General features: G+C 46.1%; 2 protein-coding genes across 2 annotated transcripts in view; one reads left to right on the top strand and one right to left on the bottom strand.

The window, feature by feature from the left end:
* Positions 1–11,753, top strand: part of LOC117561257 (piezo-type mechanosensitive ion channel component 2-like) — a gene marked incomplete at its 5' end in the record, with an annotated part of 26,896 nt that extends 15,143 nt beyond the window's left edge. Inside the window, 14 exon segments of the mRNA XM_034238547.1 lie at positions 126–225; positions 1,981–2,128; positions 2,210–2,297; positions 2,391–2,517; positions 2,937–3,095; positions 3,462–3,609; positions 4,188–4,376; positions 4,870–4,959; positions 6,126–6,292; positions 6,422–6,538; positions 6,694–6,773; positions 7,016–7,229; positions 8,349–8,490; positions 11,115–11,753. Of these exon segments, the coding sequence (XP_034094438.1) occupies positions 126–225; positions 1,981–2,128; positions 2,210–2,297; positions 2,391–2,517; positions 2,937–3,095; positions 3,462–3,609; positions 4,188–4,376; positions 4,870–4,959; positions 6,126–6,292; positions 6,422–6,538; positions 6,694–6,773; positions 7,016–7,229; positions 8,349–8,490; positions 11,115–11,216 (1,871 nt within the window).
* On the bottom strand, positions 11,739–21,970 carry LOC117561258 (transmembrane protein 200C-like; the record flags this gene model as incomplete). The annotated part of the gene is given in 3 exon segments (XM_034238548.1): positions 11,739–12,848; positions 12,850–13,617; positions 21,825–21,970. Coding segments are annotated over 3 exon segments (1,077 nt in total), but the record flags the coding sequence as incomplete, so codon positions are not given.
* Positions 21,971–24,726: the final 2,756 nt, after the last annotated feature.

Here is a 24,726-nt window from a genome sequence, read left to right on the forward strand (position 1 = left end):
GTAGAATCTAACGCACAGACTCAATGTGTTGCATAAAGCTCTCCTGCAGGTAGAATCTAACGCACCTACAGACTCAAGCTCTGGTCTCCTGTCCCCTGTAACCCCGTCCCTCCGTCTGTCTCCAGGCAGTCTGAGCTCCAAAGTCCTGCAGCCCAGCAGAGTGGATTTGCTTCTGGAGAAACTTAGAGAACTGTCCATCAGAGCAAAGAGGCACTCCGTTAGCCGGTACGCTAACACTGAAGCTAACACTGAAGCTAACACTGAGGCTAACACTGAAGCTAACACTGAGGCTAACACTGAAGCTAACACTGAGGCTAACACGGAGGCTAACACTGAAGCTAACACTGAGGCTAACACTGAAGCTAACACTGAGGCTAACACTGAGGCTAACACTGAATCTAACACTGAGGCTAACACTGAGGCTAACACTGAAGCTAACACTGAGGCTAACACTGAGGCTAACACTGAAGCTAACACTGAGGCTAACACTGAAGCTAACACTGAGGCTAACACTGAGGCTAACACTGAAGCTAACACTGAAGCTAACACTGAGGCTAACACTGAAGCTAACACTGAGGCTAACACTGAAGCTAACACCTGTCCTCCCCCCTCAGGTGTATGTCCCTCTCTCTGAACACCTGTCCTCCCCCCTCAGGTGTATGTCCCTCTCTCTGAACACCTGTCCTCCTCCCTCAGGTGTATGTCTCTGAACACCTGTCCTCCTCCCTCGGGTGTATGTCCCTCTCTCTGAACACCTGTCCTCCCCCCTCAGGTGTATGTCCCTCTCTCTGAACACCTGTCCTCCCCCCTCAGGTGTATGTCCCTCTCTCTGAACACCTGTCCTCCTCCTTCGGGTGTATGTCCCTCTCTCTGAACACCTGTCCTCCTCCCTCAGGTGTATGTCTCTGAACACCTGTCCTCCTCCCTCGGGTGTATGTCCCTCTCTCTGAACACCTGTCCTCCCCCCTCAGGTGTATGTCCCTCTCTCTGAACACCTGTCCTCCCCCCTCAGGTGTATGTCCCTCTCTCTGAACACCTGTCCTCCCCCCTCAGGTGTATGTCCCTCTCTCTGAACACCTGTCCTCCCCTCTCAGGTGTATGTCCCTCTCTCTGAACACCTGTCCTCCTCCCTCAGGTGTATGTCTCTGAACACCTGTCCTCCTCCCTAGGGTGTATGTCCCTCTCTCTGAACACCTGTCCTCCTCCCTCGGGTGTATGTCCCTCTCTCTGAACACCTGTCCTCCTCCCTCGGGTGTATGTCCCTCTCTCTGAACACCTGTCCTCCTCCCTCGGGTGTATGTCCCTCTCTCTGAACACCTGTCCTCCCCCTCAGGTGTATGTCCCTCTCTCTGAACACCTGTCCTCCCCTCTCAGGTGTATGTCCCTCTCTCTGAACACCTGTCCTCCTCCCTCGGGTGTATGTCCCTCTCTCTGAACACCTGTCCTCCCCCTCAGGTGTATGTCCCTCTCTCTGAACACCTGTCCTCCCCCCTCAGGTGTATGTCCCTCTCTCTGAACACCTGTCCTCCCCTCTCAGGTGTATGTCCCTCTCTCTGAACACCTGTCCTCCTCCCTCAGGTGTATGTCTCTGAACACCTGTCCTCCTCCCTAGGGTGTATGTCCCTCTCTCTGAACACCTGTCCTCCTCCCTCGGGTGTATGTCCCTCTCTCTGAACACCTGTCCTCCTTCCTCGGGTGTATGTCCCTCTCTCTGAACACCTGTCCTCCCCCTCAGGTGTATGTCCCTCTCTCTGAACACCTGTCCTCCTTCCTCGGGTGTATGTCCCTCTCTCTGAACACCTGTCCTCCCCCTCAGGTGTATGTCCCTCTCTCTGAACACCTGTCCTCCTTCCTCGGGTGTATGTCCCTCTCTCTGAACACCTGTCCTCCTCCCTCGGGTGTATGTCCCTCTCTCTGAACACCTGTCCTCCCCCCTCAGGTGTATGTCCCTCTCTCTGAATACCTGTCCTCCCCCCTCAGGTGTATGTCCCTCTACCTGCCGGTGTTTCAGTTCTTCAGAGCTCTGGTCCAACCGGAGTACAGCGCTGTCACAGATGTTTACGTCCTGATGTTCCTCTGCGACACCGTGGACTTCATCGTCATCGTGTTCGGGTTCTGGGCCTTCGGGGTACGCTTTGTTCCTCACCTCTACCTGTCAGAGTAGATCACCTGAGTTCTGCTTCATGCTTTTATTTTGGTGACTCCTCAGAAACACTCAGCAGCCGCTGATATCACTTCCTCTCTCTCAGAGGACCAGGTCCCTGAAGCCTTCCTGGTGATGGTGCTGATCCAGTTTGGTACGCCTACCTGTCTGTCTGTCTCTCACTGTCTGTCTCTCACCTGTCTGTCTCTCACCTGTCTGTCTCTCACTTGTCTCTCACCTGTCTCAGGTACCATGGTGATAGACAGGGCTCTGTACCTGAGGAAGACGGTGTTGGGGAAGTTGGTGTTCCAGGTGTTTCTGGTGTTTGGGATTCACTTCTGGATGTTCTTCATCCTGCCCACGGTCACAGAGAGGTACCTTCACCTGCTGCTAATTAACATGATGAAGCTACCTCGTTAATATCTGTCTGTCTGTCTGTCTATCTGTCTCTCTGTCTGTCTGTCTGTCTGCCTGTTTGTCTCTCTGTCTGTCTGTCTGTCTGTCTCTCTGTCTGTCTGCCTGTTTGTCTCTCTGTCTGTCTGTCTGTCTCTCTGTCTGTCTGTCTGTCTCTCTGTCTGTCTGTCTGTCTGACTGTCACTCTGTCTGTCACTCTGTCTGTCTGTCTGTCTGTCTGTCTGCCTGTTTGTCTCTCTGTCTGTCTGTCTCTCTGTCTGTCTGTCTCTCTGTCTGTCTGTCTGTCTCTCTGTCTGTCTGTCTGTCTGTCTCTCTGTCTGTCTGTCTCTCTGTCTGTCTGTCTGTCTGACTGCCTGTCTGTCTGTCTGCCTGTCTGCAGAAGGTTTAATCAGAACCTGGTGGCTCAGCTCTGGTACTTTGTGAAGTGTGTGTACTTCGGCCTGTCGGCCTATCAGATTCGATCTGGATACCCCACACGAGTTCTGGGGAACTTCCTGACGAAGAGCCACAACTACCTGAACCTCTTCCTGTTCCAGGGGTGAGTCATCTGTTAGCCTAGCTTAGCATTAAGACTGGAATCAGGGTTAGCTGTTTTAACTGTTAGCCTAGCTTAGCACTAAGACCTGAATCATCAACATTTGAACATCATGATTTTCAGAGACATTACCTGACACACCCCATCTGTCTTTCATCACTGTCTGTGTACCTGTCTGTCTCTACTTGTCTGTCTCTACTTGTCTCTCTACCTGTCTGTCTCTACTTGTCTCTCTATCTGTCTGTCCATCTGTCTACCTGTCTGTCCACCTGTGTATCTCTCCACCTGTCTGTCTGTCCCCCTGTGTGTCTCTCCACCTGTCTGTCTGTCCCCCTGTCTGTCTGTCCCCCTGTGTGTCTCTCCCTGTAGTTTCCGTCTGGTCCCCTTCCTGACGGAGCTCCGGGCTGTGATGGACTGGGTCTGGACGGACACCACTCTGTCTCTGTCCTCCTGGATCTGTGTGGAGGACGTGTACGCGCACTGCTTCGTGCTCAAGTGCTGGAGGGAGTCTGAGAAGGTTACCTGACCACTCACCTGTACTGTGTGTGTAGTGTGTGCAGAGGTCGCGTTAACCGAATATTTTCCGTCTATGACGGATTTATATTAACAATGACGGACAAATCTGAAAGCAGTCCGTCATTTTGACAGATTAGAACAAACTCGGAACAGCGCCAACGTTTCCCAGCAGCGAGGCTCCGGTGTTATGCATGCCCTCCAAAAAGGAAATTATACCGTTTCCAAACCTAACTGTGCTGTACAGATCATTGAAATGTCTGTGAGTTTTGGCTTTATGATGTGCACGTTCCCGCGAGGTGCAGCAGCCATGCATAACACGGCGCATGCTTCCCCCCCCCCCCCGTTGACAGTTCACGAGCATGCTTCCCCCCCCCCTCCCCCTCGTCAGAGTTGTGTAAAGGCCGACGGGTAATTCTGGATTTTGACGGACGTTTTACGATCCTGTCCGTCAAAATGACGGGCAGCGAAAAAGTCTAGCGCAACCTCTGAGTGTGTGTATCTGTAGCTATACTGAATGTGTAGTGTGTACTTGTACATGGTAGTACCTGATGTTTGTGTATTGTGTATACTTGTACGCAGAGGTACCCGCAGCCTCGTGGTCAGAAGAAGAAGAGGGTAGTGAAGTACGGGATGGGGGGTCTGATCGTTCTGCTGCTGATCTGCATCGTCTGGTTCCCGCTGCTCTTCATGTCTCTCGTTAAGTCTGTTGCCGGCGTCAACAACCGACCAATCGATGTCTCTCTGACCATCACACTGGGCGGGTTCCAGGTAAACACACCTGTAAACACACCCGTACACTCCCCTGTAGACACACCTGTACACTCACCTGTAGACACACCTGTATACACACCTGTACACTCACCTGTACACACACCTGTACACTCACCTGTACACACACCTGTACACACACCTGTATACACACCTGTACACTCACCTGTACACACACCTGTACACACACCTGTTTACACACCTGTACACTCACCTGTACACACACCTGTATACACACCTGTACACTCACCTGTATACACACCTGTATACACTCACCTGTAGACACACCTGTACACTCCCCTATAGACACACTGTACACTCACTTGTACACTCACCTGTAGACACACCTATAGACACACTGTACACTCATCTGTAGACACACCTGTAGACTCACTTGTACACTCACCTGTACACTCACCTGTACACACACCTGTAGACTCACCTGTATAATCACCTGCACACTCACCTGTACACTCACTTGTTGTTGTCTCAGCCAATCTTCACGATGAGTGCTCAGCAGAACCAGCTCAGAGACCTGACGGAGGACGACTTCAGCTCCTTCAGCAGCTCCTACAGCCTACCTGTAAGTGATGCTACACACCTGATGCTACACACCTGTAAGTGATGCTACACACCTGATGCTACACACCTGTAAGTGATGCTACACACCTGATGCTACACACCTGTAAGTGATGCTACACACCTGTAAGTGATGCTACTCACCTGTAAGTGATGCTACACACCTGATGCTACTCACCTGATGCTACACACCTGATGCTAAACACCTGTAAGTGATGCTACACACCTGTAAGTGATGCTACACACCTGTAAGTGATGCTACTCACCTGTAAGTGATGCTACACACCTGATGCTACATACCTGTAAGTGATGCTACTCACCTGTAAGTGATGCTACACACCTGTAAGTGATGCTACACACCTGTAAGTGATGCTACACACCTGTAAGTGATGCTACACACCTGATGCTATACAACTGATGCTACACACCTGTAAGTGATGCTACACACCTGTAAGTGATGCTACTCACCTGTAAGTGATGCTACACACCTGATGCTACATACCTGTAAGTGATGCTACTCACCTGTAAGTGATGCTACACACCTGTAAGTGATGCTACACACCTGTAAGTGATGCTACACACCTGATGCTACACACCTGTAAGTGATGCTACACACCTGATGCTATACAACTGATGCTACACACCTGTAAGTGATGCTACACACCTGATGCTACACACCTGATGCTAAACACCTGTAAGTGATGCTACACACCTGTAAGTGATGCTACTCACCTGTAAGTGATGCTACACACCTGATGCTACACACCTGTAAGTGATGCTACACACCTGATGCTATACAACTGATGCTACACACCTGTAAGTGATGCTACACACCTGATGCTACACACCTGTAAGTGATGCTACACACCTGATGCTACACACCTGTAAGTGATGCCACACACCTGTAAGTGATGCTACACACCTGATGCTACACACCTGATGCTACACACCTGTAAGTGATGCTACACACCTGTAAGTGATGCTACACACCTGTAAGTGATGCCACACACCTGTAAGTGATGCTACACACCTGATGCTACACACCTGATGCTACACACCTGTAAGTGATGCTACACACCTGTAAGTGATACTAGAAACCTGTAAGTGATACTACACACCTGTAAGTGATACTACACACCTGTGAGTGACTGTGACACCTGTGTTTCCCAGAGTGCTTTGCAGTTCCTGGAGGCCTACAGCCAGGAGGACGTGACGGTGGCGGAGCTGCAGGGTAGCAGCAACTCTTTGTGGACCATCAGCCCCCCCAGCCGGGCGTACCTGAGCCAGGTGCTCTACCTGGAGAGCTTCCCGCTGACGCTGTCCTGGACCATACAGAGGTTAATATCAGATATTAACTAATCAATCAAACATTGATTCAATCAATCAAACAAACAAACAAACAATAATCAACCAATCAAACGTGAGTACTCTGTAATGGTCCCAGTCTGATGTTGGTTGCCCAATAGGAACCTGAGTCTGGGGGCGAAGGCGGAGCTTGCCTCAGGTAAACATGTGACCTACCTGGACGATCAGACCCGCCTGGAGCTGATCCAGCTGCTGAATGGGACGAGGTCACTTCCTGTGTGAGTACAGGGGGCGGGGCTTAGTGTGGTGTGTGTGAAGAAGTGTGTGTGTGTTCACTGTGTGTGTGTTCACTGTGTGTGTGTTCACTGTGTGTGTGTGTGTGTGTGTGTTCACTGTGTGTGTGTTCACTGTGTGTGTGTGTGTGTGTGTTCAGGGTCATACAGGAAGTGTTTCCATGTTTCCTTCGAGCTCCGAGCGACTCCAACTCCAAACCCATCGAGCAGCTCTACTCAGGTTTCACAAACACACACACACACACACACACACACACACACACACACACACACACACACACACACACACACACACACACACACACACACACACACACACACACACACACACACACACACACACACACACACACACACACACACACACACACACACACACACACACACACACACACGTTATGATAATACCATCATATCACATTATAACCAGTCTAAAACCAGTCCCCTCTCTGCTCCAATCAGACGGCCGATACAAAGACATCCTGCTGGCCCTGGAGCGCTCGACCAATCAGAGCCAAGAGATCCAGGACTGGTGGATCGTCGACCAACCGGCTGCCAGCCTGGTGCCCATTGGGGGCGGGGCCTCACTGAGTGACAGGCGGGAGGCGGGGCTTCAGCTGTTTGTGTTCAGTGATAAAGTCAGTCCTCCCAGTCTGGGCTTCCTGGCCGGATACGGGTAAACAACACCTTTAAATTAGTGCTGTCAAAATTATCGCGTTAACGGCGGTAATTAATTTTTTGAATTAATTGCGTTAAAATATTTAACGCATTTAACGCATGTGCAGAATGGCCCGCCCCATACGTGCTACCAGTGGCAGCGCCAGGGTATGGCTGGGGTAGGCTACACCCATACCAAGAAATGGCTTAGCCCCACCATGAAAAATGATGTGAAAGTAAGCAAAATAAAGTCTGCCAACTCGCGCGGAGTAAATTGCACAGACAGCAGTTAGTAAGATTGATTTCAGTAGCCACGGTTTTGAAAACTTTTGTCACGTAGTAATCGTCTTCTCAATAGAACATCTTTGATAACGGCGTGGTGTTGTTGCAGGAAGTCCCGACGGAGAATACTTTTGCTGTAGTACAGGGGTGCACATAACTGGTACGCAGGTTATGTGCGTAATCTGAAATGCGTACCGTCACTTGTGTCACAAAGCGCATTTGCGTACCGACGTACTTGTGAAGCTTTTCCAGAAGGCGGTTAGATCACCGGACGACAGAGTCGGTCTCCGTGTGCACAGACAGGGCTGCTGTTAACGTCGGTCTGGACAACGGAATTGTGCCAAAACTACGCCAACCGGCGGCGGAGGGAGACTCCCCCCCTTCACTGGAGAACTGCGCTAAAACAGCTGATCACAGCGTTCACACTCTGTGGTCACGAAGTACTCCACTAGCCGCCCCCCCCTCTGTCGACTTTCCTGAAGTACTCCCCGTTGATGGAAATCAACACGTAATGAATTAAGACCCCACGGTTTGATGATTGATAGGTGTGTGGGTTAATTGTCTTTCATTTTGACACGCAGAAAAATGTTATAATAAACATAGATACTGTATGTTAAATGGATATATCCGCCTTCTTTCATTTATCTTTCCATTCCCACAACAATATACATAAATAAATGGCATATTTTGGACATAGTTCGAATGGTGATTAATCATGATTAGGGTTATTTTTAATTTTTAAGTTGTGATTAATCTGATTAAAATTTGTAATCGTTTGACAGCCCTACTTTAAATACTACATATTTATACTATATTATATATGTACTGCAGTAACTGAGGTATTATCCCCCCCCAGCATCATGGGTCTGTACGCGTCCGTGGTTCTGGTCATCGGGAAATTTGTCCGCGAGTTCTTCAGCGGGATCAGTCACTCCATCATGTTCGAGGAGCTGCCCTGCGTCGACCGCATCCTCAAACTCTGCACCGACATCTTCCTGGTAACCACACGATACCATACCATAACGACATGATACCATTCCATTCCATAACAATATGATACCATACCATTCCATTCCATAACAATATGATACCATTCCATTCCATAACGATATGATACCATACCATACCATTCCATAACGACATGATACCATTCCATTCCATAACGACATGATACCATACCATACCATTCCATAACGACATGATACCATACCATTCCATTCCATAACGATATGATACCATACCATACCATTCCATAACGACATGATACCATTCCATTCCATAACGACATGATACCATACCATACCATTCCATAACGACATGATACCATTCCATTCCATAACGACATGATACCATACCATACCATTCCATAACGACATGATACCATACCATTCCATTCCATAACGACATGATACCATACCATTCCATTCCATAACGATATGATACCATACCATTCCATTCCATAACGACATGATACCATACCATACCATTCCATAACGACATGATACCATTCCATTCCATAACGACATGATACCATACCATTCCATTCCATAACAATATGATACCATACCATTCCATTCCATAACGATATGATACCATACCATTCCATTCCATAACGACATGATACCATTCCATTCCATAACGACATGATACCATACCATTCCATTCCATAACGACATGATACCATACCATTCCATTCCATAACGATATGATACCATACCATACCATTCCATAACGACATGATACCATTCCATTCCATAACGACATGATACCATACCATTCCATAACGATATGATACCATACCATTCCATTCCATAACAATATGATACCATTCCATTCCATAACGACATGATACCATACCATACCATTCCATTCCATAACGATATGATACCATACCATACCATTCCATAACGACATGATACCATTCCATTCCATAACGACATGATACCATACCATTCCATAACGATATGATACCATACCATTCCATTCCATAACAATATGATACCATGCCATTCCATAACGACATGATACCATACCATACCATTCCATAACAATATGATACCATACCATTCCATAACGACATGATACCATACCATTCCATTCCATAACAATATGATACCATACCATTCCATAACGACATGATACCATACCATTCCATTCCATAACAATATGATACCATACCATTTCATAACGACATGATACCATACCATACCATTCCATAACGACATGATACCATACCATACCATTCCATAACGACATGATACCATACCATACCATTCCATAACGACATGATACCATACCATTCCATTCCATAACGACATGATACCATACCATTCCATAACGACATGATACCATACCATTCCATTCCATAACGACATGATACCATACCATACCATTCCATAACGACATGATACCATACCATTCCATTCCATAACGACATGATACCATACCATTCCATAACGACATGATACCATACCATTCCATTCCATAACAATATGATACCATACCATTCCATAACGACATGATACCATACCATTCCATAACGACATGATACCATACCATTCCATAACGACATGATACCATACCATACCATTCCATAACGACATGATACCATACCATTCCATTCCATAACGACATGATACCCTACCATACCATTCCATAACGACATGATACCATACCATTCCATAACGACATGATACCATACCATTCCATAACGACATGATACCATACCATACCATTCCATAACGACATGATACCATACCATTCCATTCCATAACGACATGATACCCTACCATACCATTCCATAACGACATGATACCATACCATTCCATTCCATAACGACATGATACCATACCATTCCATTCCATAACAATATGATACCATACCATTCCATTCCATAACGACATGATACCATACCATTCCATTCCATAACAATATGATACCATACCATTCCATTCCATAACGACATGATACCATTCCATTCCATAACGACATGATACCATACCATACCATAACGACATGATACCATTCCATTCCATAACGACATGATACCATACCATTCCATTCCATAACGACATGATACCATACCATACCATAACGACATGATACCATTCCATTCCATAACGACATGATACCATACCATTCCATTCCATAACGACATGATACCATACCATTCCATTCCATAACGACATGATACCATAACCATATCATACGATAACAATACGATACGATAGGATAACCTATACCATACGATATGATAACCATACAACACCATAGGATAGGATAATGCTTTAATGGAGTCTGAAATGCTCCTTGCATCACAGCAGCTCCATGTGTAACATCAACAGACACATATCAAGACACATGAGAAACAAACATGTAACATAACAGCAGGATCAGTGAGAGATGCTCAAAGAGCCTTCAGCGTGCATCTGATCTGTAGCTCTGTGTTCACTGAGAGGATGCTTCAGGCTGACTTTAGTGAATCTCCATCAGATGGTAGCAGTTCATATTCTCTGTTAGAGTATGCTTTGGGTCCCAGATGATGCTGTTTGATGGCCTCGTTAGCTGTGTGAGGACGTGATTGGATGCTGTGATGTGTTCTGATTGGCCTTCTGTTGTCCAGGTGAGAGAGACAGGTGAGCTGGAGCTGGAGGAGGAGCTCTACGCCAAACTGATCTTCCTGTACCGATCCCCGGAGACGCTCATCAAGTGGACGAGGCGTTGAGCTGTGTGACCAATAGCAGCAGCCAGGAGGTGGGGCTTACCTCCTGATCACTGAGGAGCAATAACTGCAGGGATAATCACTTCCTGGAAAACCTGGAAGCTGTTTGTGATTGGACGATGCTGCTGACACGCCCACATTAACTGAGTCATGGGGGGGGAACTGTTAGTCACAGGAAGTGACCCGTACTCTGGGATCTTATTTCAGGAAAACATGTGCAGTATTTAACGAGGGAAATGGGGGTCTCACCCTAACTGCTGTAGACCATGTGACATGACAATAACACAGGTAACAAACACCTGTTCAGTAGACTGACAGGTGTGTAAACTACAGGCTACAGAACGACCTTATATGTTCCTTTATATCATACTGACATCATGTGTAGTTCATGCTTCATTCAAACAGGATAAACATGTGTTTGTAGTCTGAGCTAACAGAGCTGATGACACTGGAGGAAATGTTGAATCTGTATCTGACTGATAACTGTACGCCCTTCTGTGAAACAAGTCAATCTGTGGAAATAAAGACGTTAATAATGTGCTTTATTCTGATTTCTGAGTTTGACTCACAGGAAACAGGAAGAAACAACAGGAAGTCTGGTTGGACTCATTTAAACCTCAGAGTATATTTATCAGTTTCGTGCTGATGGACCGACAGTAAAGGGATTCACAGCTTATCATCAGAGGTCTAAACCCCGACACGGTTCAGGTTCAGGGTTCACTCCCTGCAGTCCAAACCCTCCTGTTTGTGTCTAAAGTTAATATTGTGCTTAGAGGAGAACAAACTGTCCGGTTTCTGTCAACACAGATGTAAACAGTGAGTCCCGATCTGTGAGCGCCCCCTGCTGATTATCACTGGAACACCTTCCTCCGGGGAACCAGCTGAAACCAGTTTGTATAAAACCAAACTAAATATAAAAGCAAAATAGAAACCAGTTCTGGCACAGCGCTGATCCCAGCATGCATTGCATTAGCATAAAGCAAATTGTTTAAAACAATAGGATTGTTGAGTCCCGGTTCGAGTCCACAGGGTCCAACATGGCCCCCACTCATTAGCTATGTTAGAAATCCGTGCAAGGCATTCTGGGAGTCTTCATAATGTAAAAAACGTCCTGCAGATCAGAGCGGTCCAGGGTCTCTGGAAACTGGTCTCGAGTCTTCAGAGAGGACAGGTTCAGGGTCGTTACACCTCAAGTTCACTTTCAGCAAACTACTCATTAAACAACCGGACACATCCTGTCCAATCAGGAGTCCAGAAACACGTCCAATGGACACGCGCCGTTAGTCTTAAAGAAACCTGTCTGTGGATGATCATCTGAAACCGGACGATGTGCTGAGTCAGTTTCTAACAAGCTGCCATTGGTCGCTCTGGAAGACTTCCTTATTGCTACAACATGTGATTCCTCCGGCAGCAGAAATAAAGACCACTTCCTGGTGTGATGTCATCAAAGACTTGTGCTGTCAATCACAGACTCAGCTCCTGATTGGCCATCCCGCCTCCTGTGAGATCATCCTCAGCTTCTCCTTGTTGGAGTACTTCCTGTGTGATGTCACTTCCCCCGACCTCTGACCCATGTGATGCGATGACGTAGACTCAAATGACTCGTCCTCGCCGTGAGTCAGTTTACTGTACCCCCCCCCCGCTCGGCAGGCTCCGCCTCCTGCAGAGTGGGGAGGCGTGGGGGAGGAGGAGGTGAGACAGGGATCCTGATGGCACCTCCCTGTGGAGACTTGAGGAACTGCAGGAAGCTGCTGATGAGTTCTGAGGGAGGGGAGGGGGAGGACATGCATTAACCTCCCGCTCACTCCTCAAGTAATCCCTCTTACTCCCCCCCTGATCCGAGTGCCTCCTGCAGGGGGAGTCGGCGCGGGGGCGGCGCAGGGGGAGGGTGGAGGAGGTGAGCACCTCCTTCTGCAGGGAGAGTTGGGGGGGGTTGAAGCTGGGGGGGAGGGAGAGCCTATGGGAGGATGGGGGGAGAGGGGGAGAAGCTGGCTGATCCTGGAAGATACTGAACACCGGGTCTCCTTCCTCACCTCCACCATTATCCTGAGATCCATCACCTCCCCCTTTGGACAGCGGTATCACATCTCCCCCTCCTTCTCCTCCTCCTCCCCCCCCCTCCTTCCGGCTCAGCGAGGCGGGGTAAGCCCTGGGTTTGGTCTCCAGGCTCTTGGACTGGACGTAGTTGACGAGTCCGTTGAGAGGGTTCACCACGGAGGACGAGGCGTTGGGTTTTCGGAGGCTGTGCAGGTCGATGACCGTGGAGTAAATGTCCCGCAGGTTGATCACCTTCGTCTTCTTGTCTCGGTTCTCATGCAGGACGGCGTTCGCACAGATGAAAAGGAAGATCCCGATGCCCATGATTAGAGGACCGAAGACCTTCAGCCTATCAGAGTAGAGATACCTGTGGAGACATGGAACATGGTAGCGCAATACAACCAACCAAAATACATCTAATACCACTAGAACAAACCGAAGGCCATCGAGCACCACCTAAAGGATGAGTAGTACCACCTCTAGGATGAGAGGTACCACCTGAAGGATGAGTATTACCACCTATAGGATGAGTATTACCACCTCTAGGATGATTATTACCACCTCTAGGATGAGTAGTACCACCTATAGGATGAGAGGTACCACCTCTAGGATGAGTATTACCACCTCTAGGATGAGTAGTACCACCTCTAGGATGAGTAGTACCACCTATAGGATGAGTATTACCACCTCTAGGATGAGTATTACCACCTCTAGGATGATTATTACCACCTCTAGGATTAGTAGTACCACCTATAGGATCAGTAGTACCACCTCTAGGATGAGTATTACCACCTCTAGGATGATTATTACCACCTATAGGATGAGTAGTACCACCTATAGGATGAGTATTACAACCTATAGGATGAGTAGTACCACCTATAGGATGAGTATTACCACCTCTAGGATGAGTATTACCACCTCTAGGATGAGTAGTACCACCTAAAGGATGAGTAGTACCACCTCTAGGATGAGTATTACCACCTCTAGGATGATTATTACCACCTATAGGATGAGTATTACCACCTATAGGATGAGTAGTACCACCTATAGGATGAGTATTACCACCTCTAGGATGAGTATTAACACCTCTATGATGATTATTACCACCTATAGGATGAGTATTACCACCTATAGGATGAGTATTACCACCTCTAGGATGAGTATTACCACCTCTAGGATGAGTAGTACCACCTAAAGGATGAGTAGTACCACCTCTAGGATGAGTATTACCACCTCTAGGATGAATAGTGCCACCTATAGGATGAGTATTACCACCTATAGGATGAGTATTACCACCTCTAGGATGAGTAGTACCACCTCTAGGATGAATAGTGCCACCTATAGGATGAGTATTACCACCTATAGGATGAGTATTACCACCTCTAGGATGAGTAGTACCACCTCTAGGATGAGTAGTACCACCTAAAGGATGAGTAGTACCACCTCTAGGATGAGTATTACCACCTCTAGGATGATTATTACCACCTATAGGATGAGTATTACCACCTCTAGGATGAGTAGTACCACCTAAAGGATGAGTAGTACCACCTCAAGGATGAGTAGTACCACCTCTAGGATGATTATTACCACCTATAGGATGAGTATTACCACCTCTAGGATGAGTAGTACCACCTAAAGGATGAGTAGTACCACCTCAAGGATGAGTATTACCACCTCTAGGATGATTATTACCACCTATAGGATGAGTATTACCACCTATAGGATGATGATTACCACCTATAGGATGAGTATTACCACCTCTATGATGAGTATTACCACCTATAGGATGAGTAGTACCACCTATAGGATGAGTATTACCACCTATAGGATGAGTAGTACCACCTATAGGATGAGTAGTACCACCTATAGGATGAGTATTACCACCTATAGGATGAGTAGTACCACCTATAGGATGAGTATTACCACCTCTAGGATGAGTATTAACACCTCTAGGATGAGTAGTACCACCTATAGGACAGTAGCGTGGCGTGGGGAAAAAATTAGGGGAAGCCAATAATACGTCTTTTCTTTTGGGTCGGGGGGGGTGTGGTGGTCAATGTAATAATGTAACCAGATGAGTGATTACAGCACCCGGTATCATTTTACACACATTTGTATCATACAGATGCAGGACTTACACACGCCTGTTATCTAACCGACAGGTCCGCGCACTCTCCAGCCCAAACTCTAATAAGCATTCATTCACAAACTAAATCAGGAGACCTTTAACATTTTACGTCCGATTCGCTCCTTTGTTCCTCTCTGTACACAGCTCCAGTTTGGGCATCGGCCTGTCATCAGATTGTATTTGTTGTTGCTGCTGTAGTGGAAGTTTAGTACAATTATGTTTGAGTAAATACTCCAAATCTCCACCCTCCATAATTGCACTTGCTTCAGTTGCTTGCTACTTTCTAACGGCGGTGAGAGTGGTGCAGTGTCTATCTTCTATCGATTAGATTTATGATTCGAAAATGATAAAAGTAGGGTAGACATGTGGATATTATCCGACTGAACACAACGTGCATTTATCTAACAGGTTAGTTTTACACTGACCTTATTTCGAGCTATTTTCCAAAATCCTATGGAGAAATCTCATTGCTTTCTGTCGAGGGAAACCGAGAGCAGCTTACTTCCGGATTTTAGGATGCGTCACTGCAACACTAAGTTGATGCGATTTGATTGGATTGTGAGGCAAGGGAAGCCAGCCACCTCTGGCTTCCCTTGGCATGGCCCTGACCAATCACAGGTTGGCAGGGGCATGACGTGAGCCTTGTCTGATTGGTCAATCCCTCCATTTTTTTTCACCAAGGGAAGCCAATTTCGGCTAGCCTCCTCTCACAACAGTGAGTGCAATCTACTGTTCCACCATAACATCTAGAGGGGCGCTGTTTCACTCTTTGTAAAATATTCAATGAGAATGGGGGAGAGATGGACCGGCAGCAACACACAACAAAGAATTTCCGAAACTAAACCAAGTGTTTTTATTTATTTATTACAATTATATAACTACAATCGAAAAAACAGGGGAAGCCTGGCTTCCCTTGGCCTCCAGGAGAAAACGCCACTGCTATAGGATGAGTAGTACCACCTTTAGGATGAGTATTACCACCTCTAGGATGAGTATTACCACCTGAAGGATGAGTAGTACCACCTATAGGATGAGAGGTACCACCTGAAGGATGAGTAGTACCACCTCTAGGATGAGTATTACCACCTCTAGGATGAGTAGTACCACCTATAGAGTGAGAGGTACCACCTGAAGGATGAGTAGTACGACCTCTAGGATGAGTATTACCACCTCTAGGATGAGTAGTACCACCTCTAGGATGAGAGGTATCACCTCTAGGATGAGTAGTACCACCTCTAGGATGAGAGGTACCACCTCTAGGATGAGTATTACCACCTCTAGGATGAGTAGTACCACCTCTAGGATGAGAGGTACCACCTCTAGGATGATTATTACCACCTATAGGATGAGTATTACCACCTCTAGGATGAGTAGTACCACCTCTAGGATGAGTAGTACCACCTCTAGGATGAGTAGTACCACCTCTAGGATGAGTAATACCACCTATAGGATGAGAGGCGTGGGCCGAGGAGGTGGAGTTGCAGCAATCTTTGACTCAAGTTTACTTATCAATACTAAACCAAAATTAAATTATACCTCCTTTGAAAGTCTCGTTTTTAGTCTTACGCATCCGACCTGGAAAACTTTGCAGCCAATCTTATTTGTTACAGTGTACCGTGCACCAGGTCCTTATTCAGACTTCTTATCTGAATTCTCTGAGTTTTTATCAACGTTGGTTCTTAAAACAGATAAAGTCATTATCGTAGGTGACTTTAATATTCATGTTGACGATGATACAAATAGCCTTACTGTTGCATTTAACTCTATATTAGATTCTGTTGGTTTTTGTCAGAGTGTAAATAAACCAACCCACTGCTATAATCACACTCTCGACCTTGTTCTGACTTATGATATTGAAATTGAGCAACTATTAGTCGAACCGCATAATCCTGCTTTATCCGACCATTTCTTAGTAACTTTTGAAGTACTGTTACGAGACTACAAAGCATTAGTCAAAAGCTCCTGCAGCAGAAACCTATCTGTTAGTGCTATAGCCACATTTAAGGAAGAGATTCCACCAATACTTAACTCGATAGCATGTCTGCATGTAAGGGAGGAAACTTATACAAAATGTACACCACCCCAAATTGATCATGTTGTTGATAGTGCTACAGATGCGCTGCGAATAAAATTAGACTCTGTTGTTCCTTTGAAAAAGAAGAAAATAAAACAACATAGATTAGCTCCATGGCATAATGCCCAAACCCGCAAAATAAAGCAAAAGTCGAGACAACTTGAAAGGATATGGCGTTCCACTAAACTTGAAGAATCTCGTTTAATTTGGCATATTACTCTCAATGAATATAAGAAAGCACTGCGTAAAGCGAGAGCAGCCTACTACTCTTCATTAATAGATGAGAATAAGAATAATGCAAGATTTATTTTCAGCACTGTAGCCAGGCTGACAGAGAGCCACAGCTCGATTGAGCCTTCTATTCCCATAGCACTCAGTAGTAATGATTTGATGTGCTTTTTTAACGATAACATTGTTACTCTTAGAAACAAAATTAATGACCTCTTGCCTTTGACCAGAATAGTGTTATCAACAGCTCCCAGAAACGTAAGTTCTAATATTACACTAGATAGTAAACTAGAATGCTTTTCAGCCATAAACCTTGAACAATTAAATTCAATGATTCTCTCTTCTAAACCATCAACGTGTATGTTAGACCCAATTCCAACTAAGCTGTTGAAGGAAGGTTTTCCATTAATTAGCACGTATTTATTAAATATTATGAATATGTCTTTATTATCAGGCTATGTTCCACAATCATTCAAAGTAGCAGTGATAAAACCGCTTCTTAAAAAGCACAACCTCGATCCAGAGGTTTTAGCCAATTATAGACCTATTTCTAATCTTCCGTTCCTCTCAAAAATTCTTGAGAAAGCGGTCGCAAAACAGTTGATTACTTAAAAAACAATGATTTATTTGAAGATGTTCAGTCTGGCTTTAGAACACATCATAGCACAGAGACAGCTCTGGTTAAAGTCACAAATGACCTTCTAATAGCCTCTGACAAGGGACGTGTCTCTATTCTTGTTTTGCTCGATCTCAGTGCTGCATTTGATACTATCGACCATGATATCTTATTGCAAAGACTAGAGCACTTAGTTGGCATACAGGGAACTGCTTTAGGCTGCTTTAGGTCCTATCTATCTGAACGCTCTCAGTTTGTACGTGTCAATGATGAATCTTCCACGCAAACCAAAGTTAGCCATGGAGTGCCACAGGGCTCAGTGCTCGGACCTATTTTGTTCACATTATATATGCTTCCGTTAGGCAATATTATAAGGAATCATTCTGTAAACTTTCATTGTTATGCGGATGATACTCAACTATATTTATCAATCAGGCCTGATGAAATGAATCATCTAAATAAAATTCAAGACTGCCTCAAGGACTTAAAAACGTGGATGACCTTAAACTTTTTGATGTTAAACACGACCAAAACTGAAGTTATTGTACTTGGCCCGAAGAATCTACGAAACAAACTATCTAAAGATATACTAACTATGGATGGCATTAATTTGGCCTCCAGTGAGACTGTAAGGAATCTTGGTGTTATATTTGATCAGGATTTATCCTTTAACGCCCACATAAAATCAATTTCAAGGACCGCCTACTTCCATCTACGTAACATTGCAAAAATCAGGCATATCTTGCCTCAAAACGATGCAGAGAAACTAGTCCATGCATTTGTTACTTCAAGGCTGGATTATTGTAACTCTTTATTATCAGGGTGTACCAAGAAGTCAGTCAAGTGGCTTCAGCTGATTCAAAATGCTGCGGCTCGTGTACTAACCAGAGTTAGGAAAAGGGACCACATTACTCCTGTTCTGGCTGCCTTACACTGGCTCCCTATAGAACACAGGATAGAATTTAAAATTCTTCTTCTCGCCTACAAAGCCCTTAATGGGCAGCCGCCATCTTACCTTAAATAACTCATTATACCCTACTGTCCTACTAGGGCATTGCGTTCCAAGAATGCAGGGTTGTTGGTTGTTCCTAGAGTCTCTAAAAGTACAATGGGAGCCAGAGCCTTTTCTTATCAAGCTCCACATTTGTGGAATCAGCTTCCAGTTTGTGTTCGGGCGGCAGACACCCTATCCGTTTTTAAGAGTGCGCTTAAGACCTTCCTTTTTGATAAAGCTTATCGTTAGGGCTGATTAGATTCAGCCCATAGTTTTGCTGATATAGGCTTAGTTTGTCGGGGGACATCTTACTTCTTCCTTCTCTCTGTCTATACCTGTGTACTCTCATGTTCCAATTAACCCAGCTTCCCCACATGTCTTTCTTTTTGGTGTCTATATACGCCGGGATCCGGAGTCATGGATGATCCTGCGCTCCTCTGTCCTGGATCGCGAGCCCTGGATCTTGAGTCGTGGCTGTGGTCGTGGATCATAGGTCCTGGATGGATATCCTCGTGGATTCATCTTCCTATTATACACACATGCATTTCCAAACATTTGGACTACCTATGTTGCAAATGTATTATCTTTTCAATTTACACACGGCATCTATTGCACGTCTGTCCGTCCTGGGAGAGGGATCCCTCCTCTGTTGCTCTCCCTGAGGTTTCTCCCATGTTCCCTTTAAAACTATGGGTTTTCTTCAGAAGTTTTTCCTTGTACAATGTGAGGGTCTAAGGACAGAGGGTCTAAGGACAGAGGGTCTGAGGACAGAGGGTCTGAGGACAGAGGGTCTAAGGACAAAGGGTCTAAGGACAGAGGGTGTCGTATTGTCATACTGATATTCTGTACAAACTGTGAAGTCCACTGAGACAAATGTAACATTTGTGATATTGGGCTATATAAATAAACATTGATTGATTGATTGAGAGGTACCACCTGAAGGATGAGTATTACCACCTCTAGGATGAGTAGTACCACCTCTAGGATGAGTAGTACCACCTCTAGGATGAGTATTACCACCTGACGGATGAGTAGTACCACCTATAGGATGAGTAGTACCACCTATAGGATGAGTAGTACCACCTCTAGGATGAGTAGTACCACCTATAGGATGAGTAGTACCACCTCTAGGATGAGAGGTACCACCTCTAGGATGAGTAGTACCACCTCTAGGATGAGTATTACCACCTGACGGATGAGTAGTACCACCTATAGGATGAGTAGTACCACCTCTAGGATGAGAGGTACCACCTCTAGGATGAGTAGTACCACCTCTAGGATGAGAGGTACCACCTCTAGGATGAGTATTACCACCTCTAGGATGAGTAGTACCACCTGAAGGATGAGTAGTACCACCTGAAGGACGCACGCACACACACACTCAAACATTATACACCCAGCCAGGCCACTACCAGTTTTTGTGCCATTTTTCTGGATTTATTTGTCAATATTTACAGCGTTGCTGCCATGGGTTACTATTTAAAAGAAATGTGCAAATATATATAGAAACCTATCCATGTGAACATATCTTAAGTGGGGGTGGACCTCAAATCCTCTAGGGGGGTCCGGGGCATGCCCCCCCGGTAAGATTTAATTTTTTATTTTGGAGTTAAATGCATCAATCTGGTGCACTTTGAGGGGAAAATAAAGAGACCAGATCTATGGAAACACCTATATGAAACAGAACTGTATACATTTCAATAATCATAAAATCATGGCCATAACTAACAACATACCATTTCCAATATGAAAATACATTGAAACTTGTTTATTTATTTATTTTCATTTCATTTAAAGTTGCGAGTGTGTCTGGGCTCCTGAACCAGCCTCACCTGTCTCCCCCCTCTCCCCCCTCTCCCCCTGCTCCTCTTTGAGGCACCAGCAAAGACTTTAAAAGTGTATCTTACCTTTTTTCACCTAGTCAACATTTTCTTTCTTTTTATTCATGCATATTTTAATAATCACTCCCCCCTCAAATGGAAATATGTGTTTACATAAATGGTGACCAAACCGTTTGAGACCCACTGAGATAAGTGACTAAGTGAACTATCTAAACACCCAGAGAGTCCTTAACCTCACCTGAGCTAAGGTTATCAGAGGCTCTCAGTCTGACAGGAGAGAGCTCTCCCTCCACCTTGTTGTTGAAACATCTCCACTCTGCACCCCTGTCAGACGAGACATATACCACGTGATGACATGTTAGGCTTATGTTGTGTTCAAGGACCCTGACCTTGGCCAGGAAAAACAGGCACTCGCTTGTTTAATTATTTTGCGGTCTAGATTTCTTAAATTTTTTTATTTTTAGCGTGTGTTTATAAATTACCTCGAGGGCCGTATCAAATGGTCTCGCGGCCCATATACGGCCCGGAGGCCGGAGGTTCCCCACCCCTGATCTAAAGGATTTAAGAAACCACCTAAAGGATTAGAGGTACCACCTGAAGGATGAGTGGTACCACTGAAGTACCACTGAAGGACCACTACGACCACTAAAGGAGCTGTAAGATGACATTGTCAAAGAAGAAAACTTTGTTCACCTGTGCAGGAAATCCTCCAGAAAGTCTCGGGGGGGCCGGCTCGTCGTCCCGTTGACGGTTTCTGTCTGGTTGAACCCATCAATATTTCCTCTTTCATCTTCTTTGTCTGCTTTATCTTCTTGGAGCTCCTCGTGCACCCCTCCTCCCTGGAAGCAGTCAGAGAAAAGTCAGTTGTGGTGGTCGGTCACCTGACGGTCACCTGTCCATCAGTTAGTGTTCCTGTAGCTCACCTGTCAGTCACTTGTCCGTCACCTGTCAGTCACCTGTCAGTCACCTGTCAGTCACCTGTCCGTCACCTGTCTGTCACCTGTCCGTCACCTGTCTGTCACCTGTCCGTCACCTGTCCGTCACCTGTCTGTCACCTGTCCGTCAGTTAGTGTTCCTGTAGCTCACCTGTCAGTCACTTGTCCGTCACCTGTCAGTCACCTGTCCGTCACCTGTCTGTCACCTGTCCGTCAGTTAGTGTTCCTGTATAGCTCACCTGTCAGTAACTTGTCCGTCACCTGTCCGTCACCTGTCCGTCACCTGTCCGTCACCTGTCGTCACCTGTCCGTCAGTTAGTGTTCCTGTATAGCTCACCTGTCAGTAACTTGTCCGTCACCTGTCCGTCACCTGTCCGTCACCTGTCCGTCACCTGTCCGTCACCTGTCTGTCACCTGTCCGTCAGTTAGTGTTCCTGTATAGCTCACCTGTCAGTAACTTGTCCGTCACCTGTCCGTCACCTGTCCGTCACCTGTCCGTCACCTGTCAGTCACTTGTCCGTCACCTGTCCGTCACCTGTCAGTCACCTGTCAGTCACCTGTCAGTCACCTGTCAGTCACCTGTCAGTCACCTGTCAGTCACCTGTCAGTCACCTGTCAGTCACCTGTCAGTCACCTGTCAGTCACCTGTCCGTCACCTGTCAGTAGGGTTGGGTATCGTTTGGATTTTAACGATTCAGGTTCTGATTCCGGTTCTGCTTTTCGATTCCGGTTATTTTCGGTTCTCGATTCTGGTTCTTTGAGAGGGTAAAAAAAAGTCCCATTCCAATTTCAATAGGAGAAAAATATATTTATGAAAACATTAAGTAATCTCTGAATTCCTATTTAAAAAAAATCACTTCATACTGTTTAATTTTCTTGCGGTTATTGAATACAATTATATTAAAATAATCTCTGCATTGTTTAGTTAGTCCTAATGCTGCGTTCACACCGCACGCAATGCGAATATTCGCATCGCTCCAATCGCTCAAGTTTCAGCGCGGCTTGCAGTTTGTTTTATCGCGTCATTCAAACAGACATACCGTTGACGCGCCGCGCCGTTGACGGGCAGTTGAGGTTGTTTACACTTCCATGCAAGATCGTTTAGGTTATTTCTGTCCTTGACTATGGAGGATATAACAACTATTGCTGCTTTGTACCTTCTGTGGAAGTCCTACAAACATTTCAACAAACGCCGTCATGTCTGGGTTCACAATGTTCAATTCAAGCGTCGCACACAGTTAGGTGAATATCATTGTTTGACGCGGCACAGTTCAATCGCCTCAATCGTGTGATTCGCGCCGCGTCCACCGCTTCATGCTCGCCGTCGGAGCGAATTCGCATCTGTCCGCGTCTCTGCATTGACTTTACATGTAATCGCGCCGCCCCCAAACATCGCATCGCGTCCGGTGTGAACGCAGCATAAGTGGTGCAGTTTGAGAATGTACAATTGGCCCAGTCTCCTCTGATGTTACACTGCAACCTGCCTGTGGGTCAGAGTCCAACCACACATGTCCTGCAATACACATACTGCAGCTGCCCAGCTGCTCACTGTTTGTAAAAGTAAATAAATTGTATTTTCATTTAAATAATGTATTTTCTATGCCCTGCTTCATAAACAATACTGACATCCCTGTGCTCCTCCGAGTCTGTCTCACAGTCCGGGGATGACAGGGAGGCTGGTTCACTTCATAAAGGAAATGGCGGTCAATATTTCGGTACCCAACCCTACCTGTCACTGAGTGTTTCTGTAGCTCACCTGTCACTGAGTGTTTCTGTAGCTCACCTGTCCGTCACTGAGTGTTTCTGTATCTCACCTGTCAGTCACTGAGTGTTTCTGTAGCTCACCTGTCAGTGAGTGTTTCTGTAGCTCACCTGTCACTGAGTGTTTCTGTAGCTCACCTGTCAGTGAGTGTTTCTGTAGCTCACCTGTCCGTCACTGAGTGTTTCTGTAGCTCACCTGTCAGTCAGTGAGTGTTTCTGTAGCTCACCTGTCAGTCACTGAGTGTTTCTGTAGCTCACCTGTCAGTCACTGAGTGTTTCTGTAGCTCACCTGTCCGTCACTGAGTGTTTCTGTAGCTCACCTGTCACTGAGTGTTTCTGTAGCTCACCTGTCACTGAGTGTTTCTGTAGCTCACCTGTCAGTGAGTGTTTCTGTAGCTCACCTGTCACTGAGTGTTTCTGTAGCTCACCTGTCAGTGAGTGTTTCTGTAGCTCACCTGTCCGTCACTGAGTGTTTCTGTAGCTCACCTGTCAGTCAGTGAGTGTTTCTGTAGCTCACCTGTCAGTCACTGAGTGTTTCTGTAGCTCACCTGTCAGTCACTGAGTGTTTCTGTAGCTCACCTGTCCGTCACTGAGTGTTTCTGTAGCTCACCTGTCAGTGAGTGTTTCTGTAGCTCACCTGTCACTGAGTGTTTCTGTAGCTCACCTGTCCGTCACTGAGTGTTTCTGTAGCTCACCTGTCCGTCAGTGAGTGTTTCTGTAGCTCACCTGTCAGTCACTGAGTGTTTCTGTAGCTCACCTGTCAGTGAGTGTTTCTGTAGCTCACCTGTCAGTCACTGAGTGTTTATGTAGCTCCCCTGTCACTGAGTGTTTCTGTAGCTCATCTGTCAGTCACTGAGTGTTTCTGTAGCTCACCTGTCACTGAGTGTTTCTGTAGCTCA

The sequence above is a fragment of the Gymnodraco acuticeps genome, unplaced genomic scaffold (assembly GCF_902827175.1).
Source record: "Gymnodraco acuticeps unplaced genomic scaffold, fGymAcu1.1, whole genome shotgun sequence".
NCBI classification, from domain to species: domain Eukaryota; kingdom Metazoa; phylum Chordata; class Actinopteri; order Perciformes; family Bathydraconidae; genus Gymnodraco; species Gymnodraco acuticeps.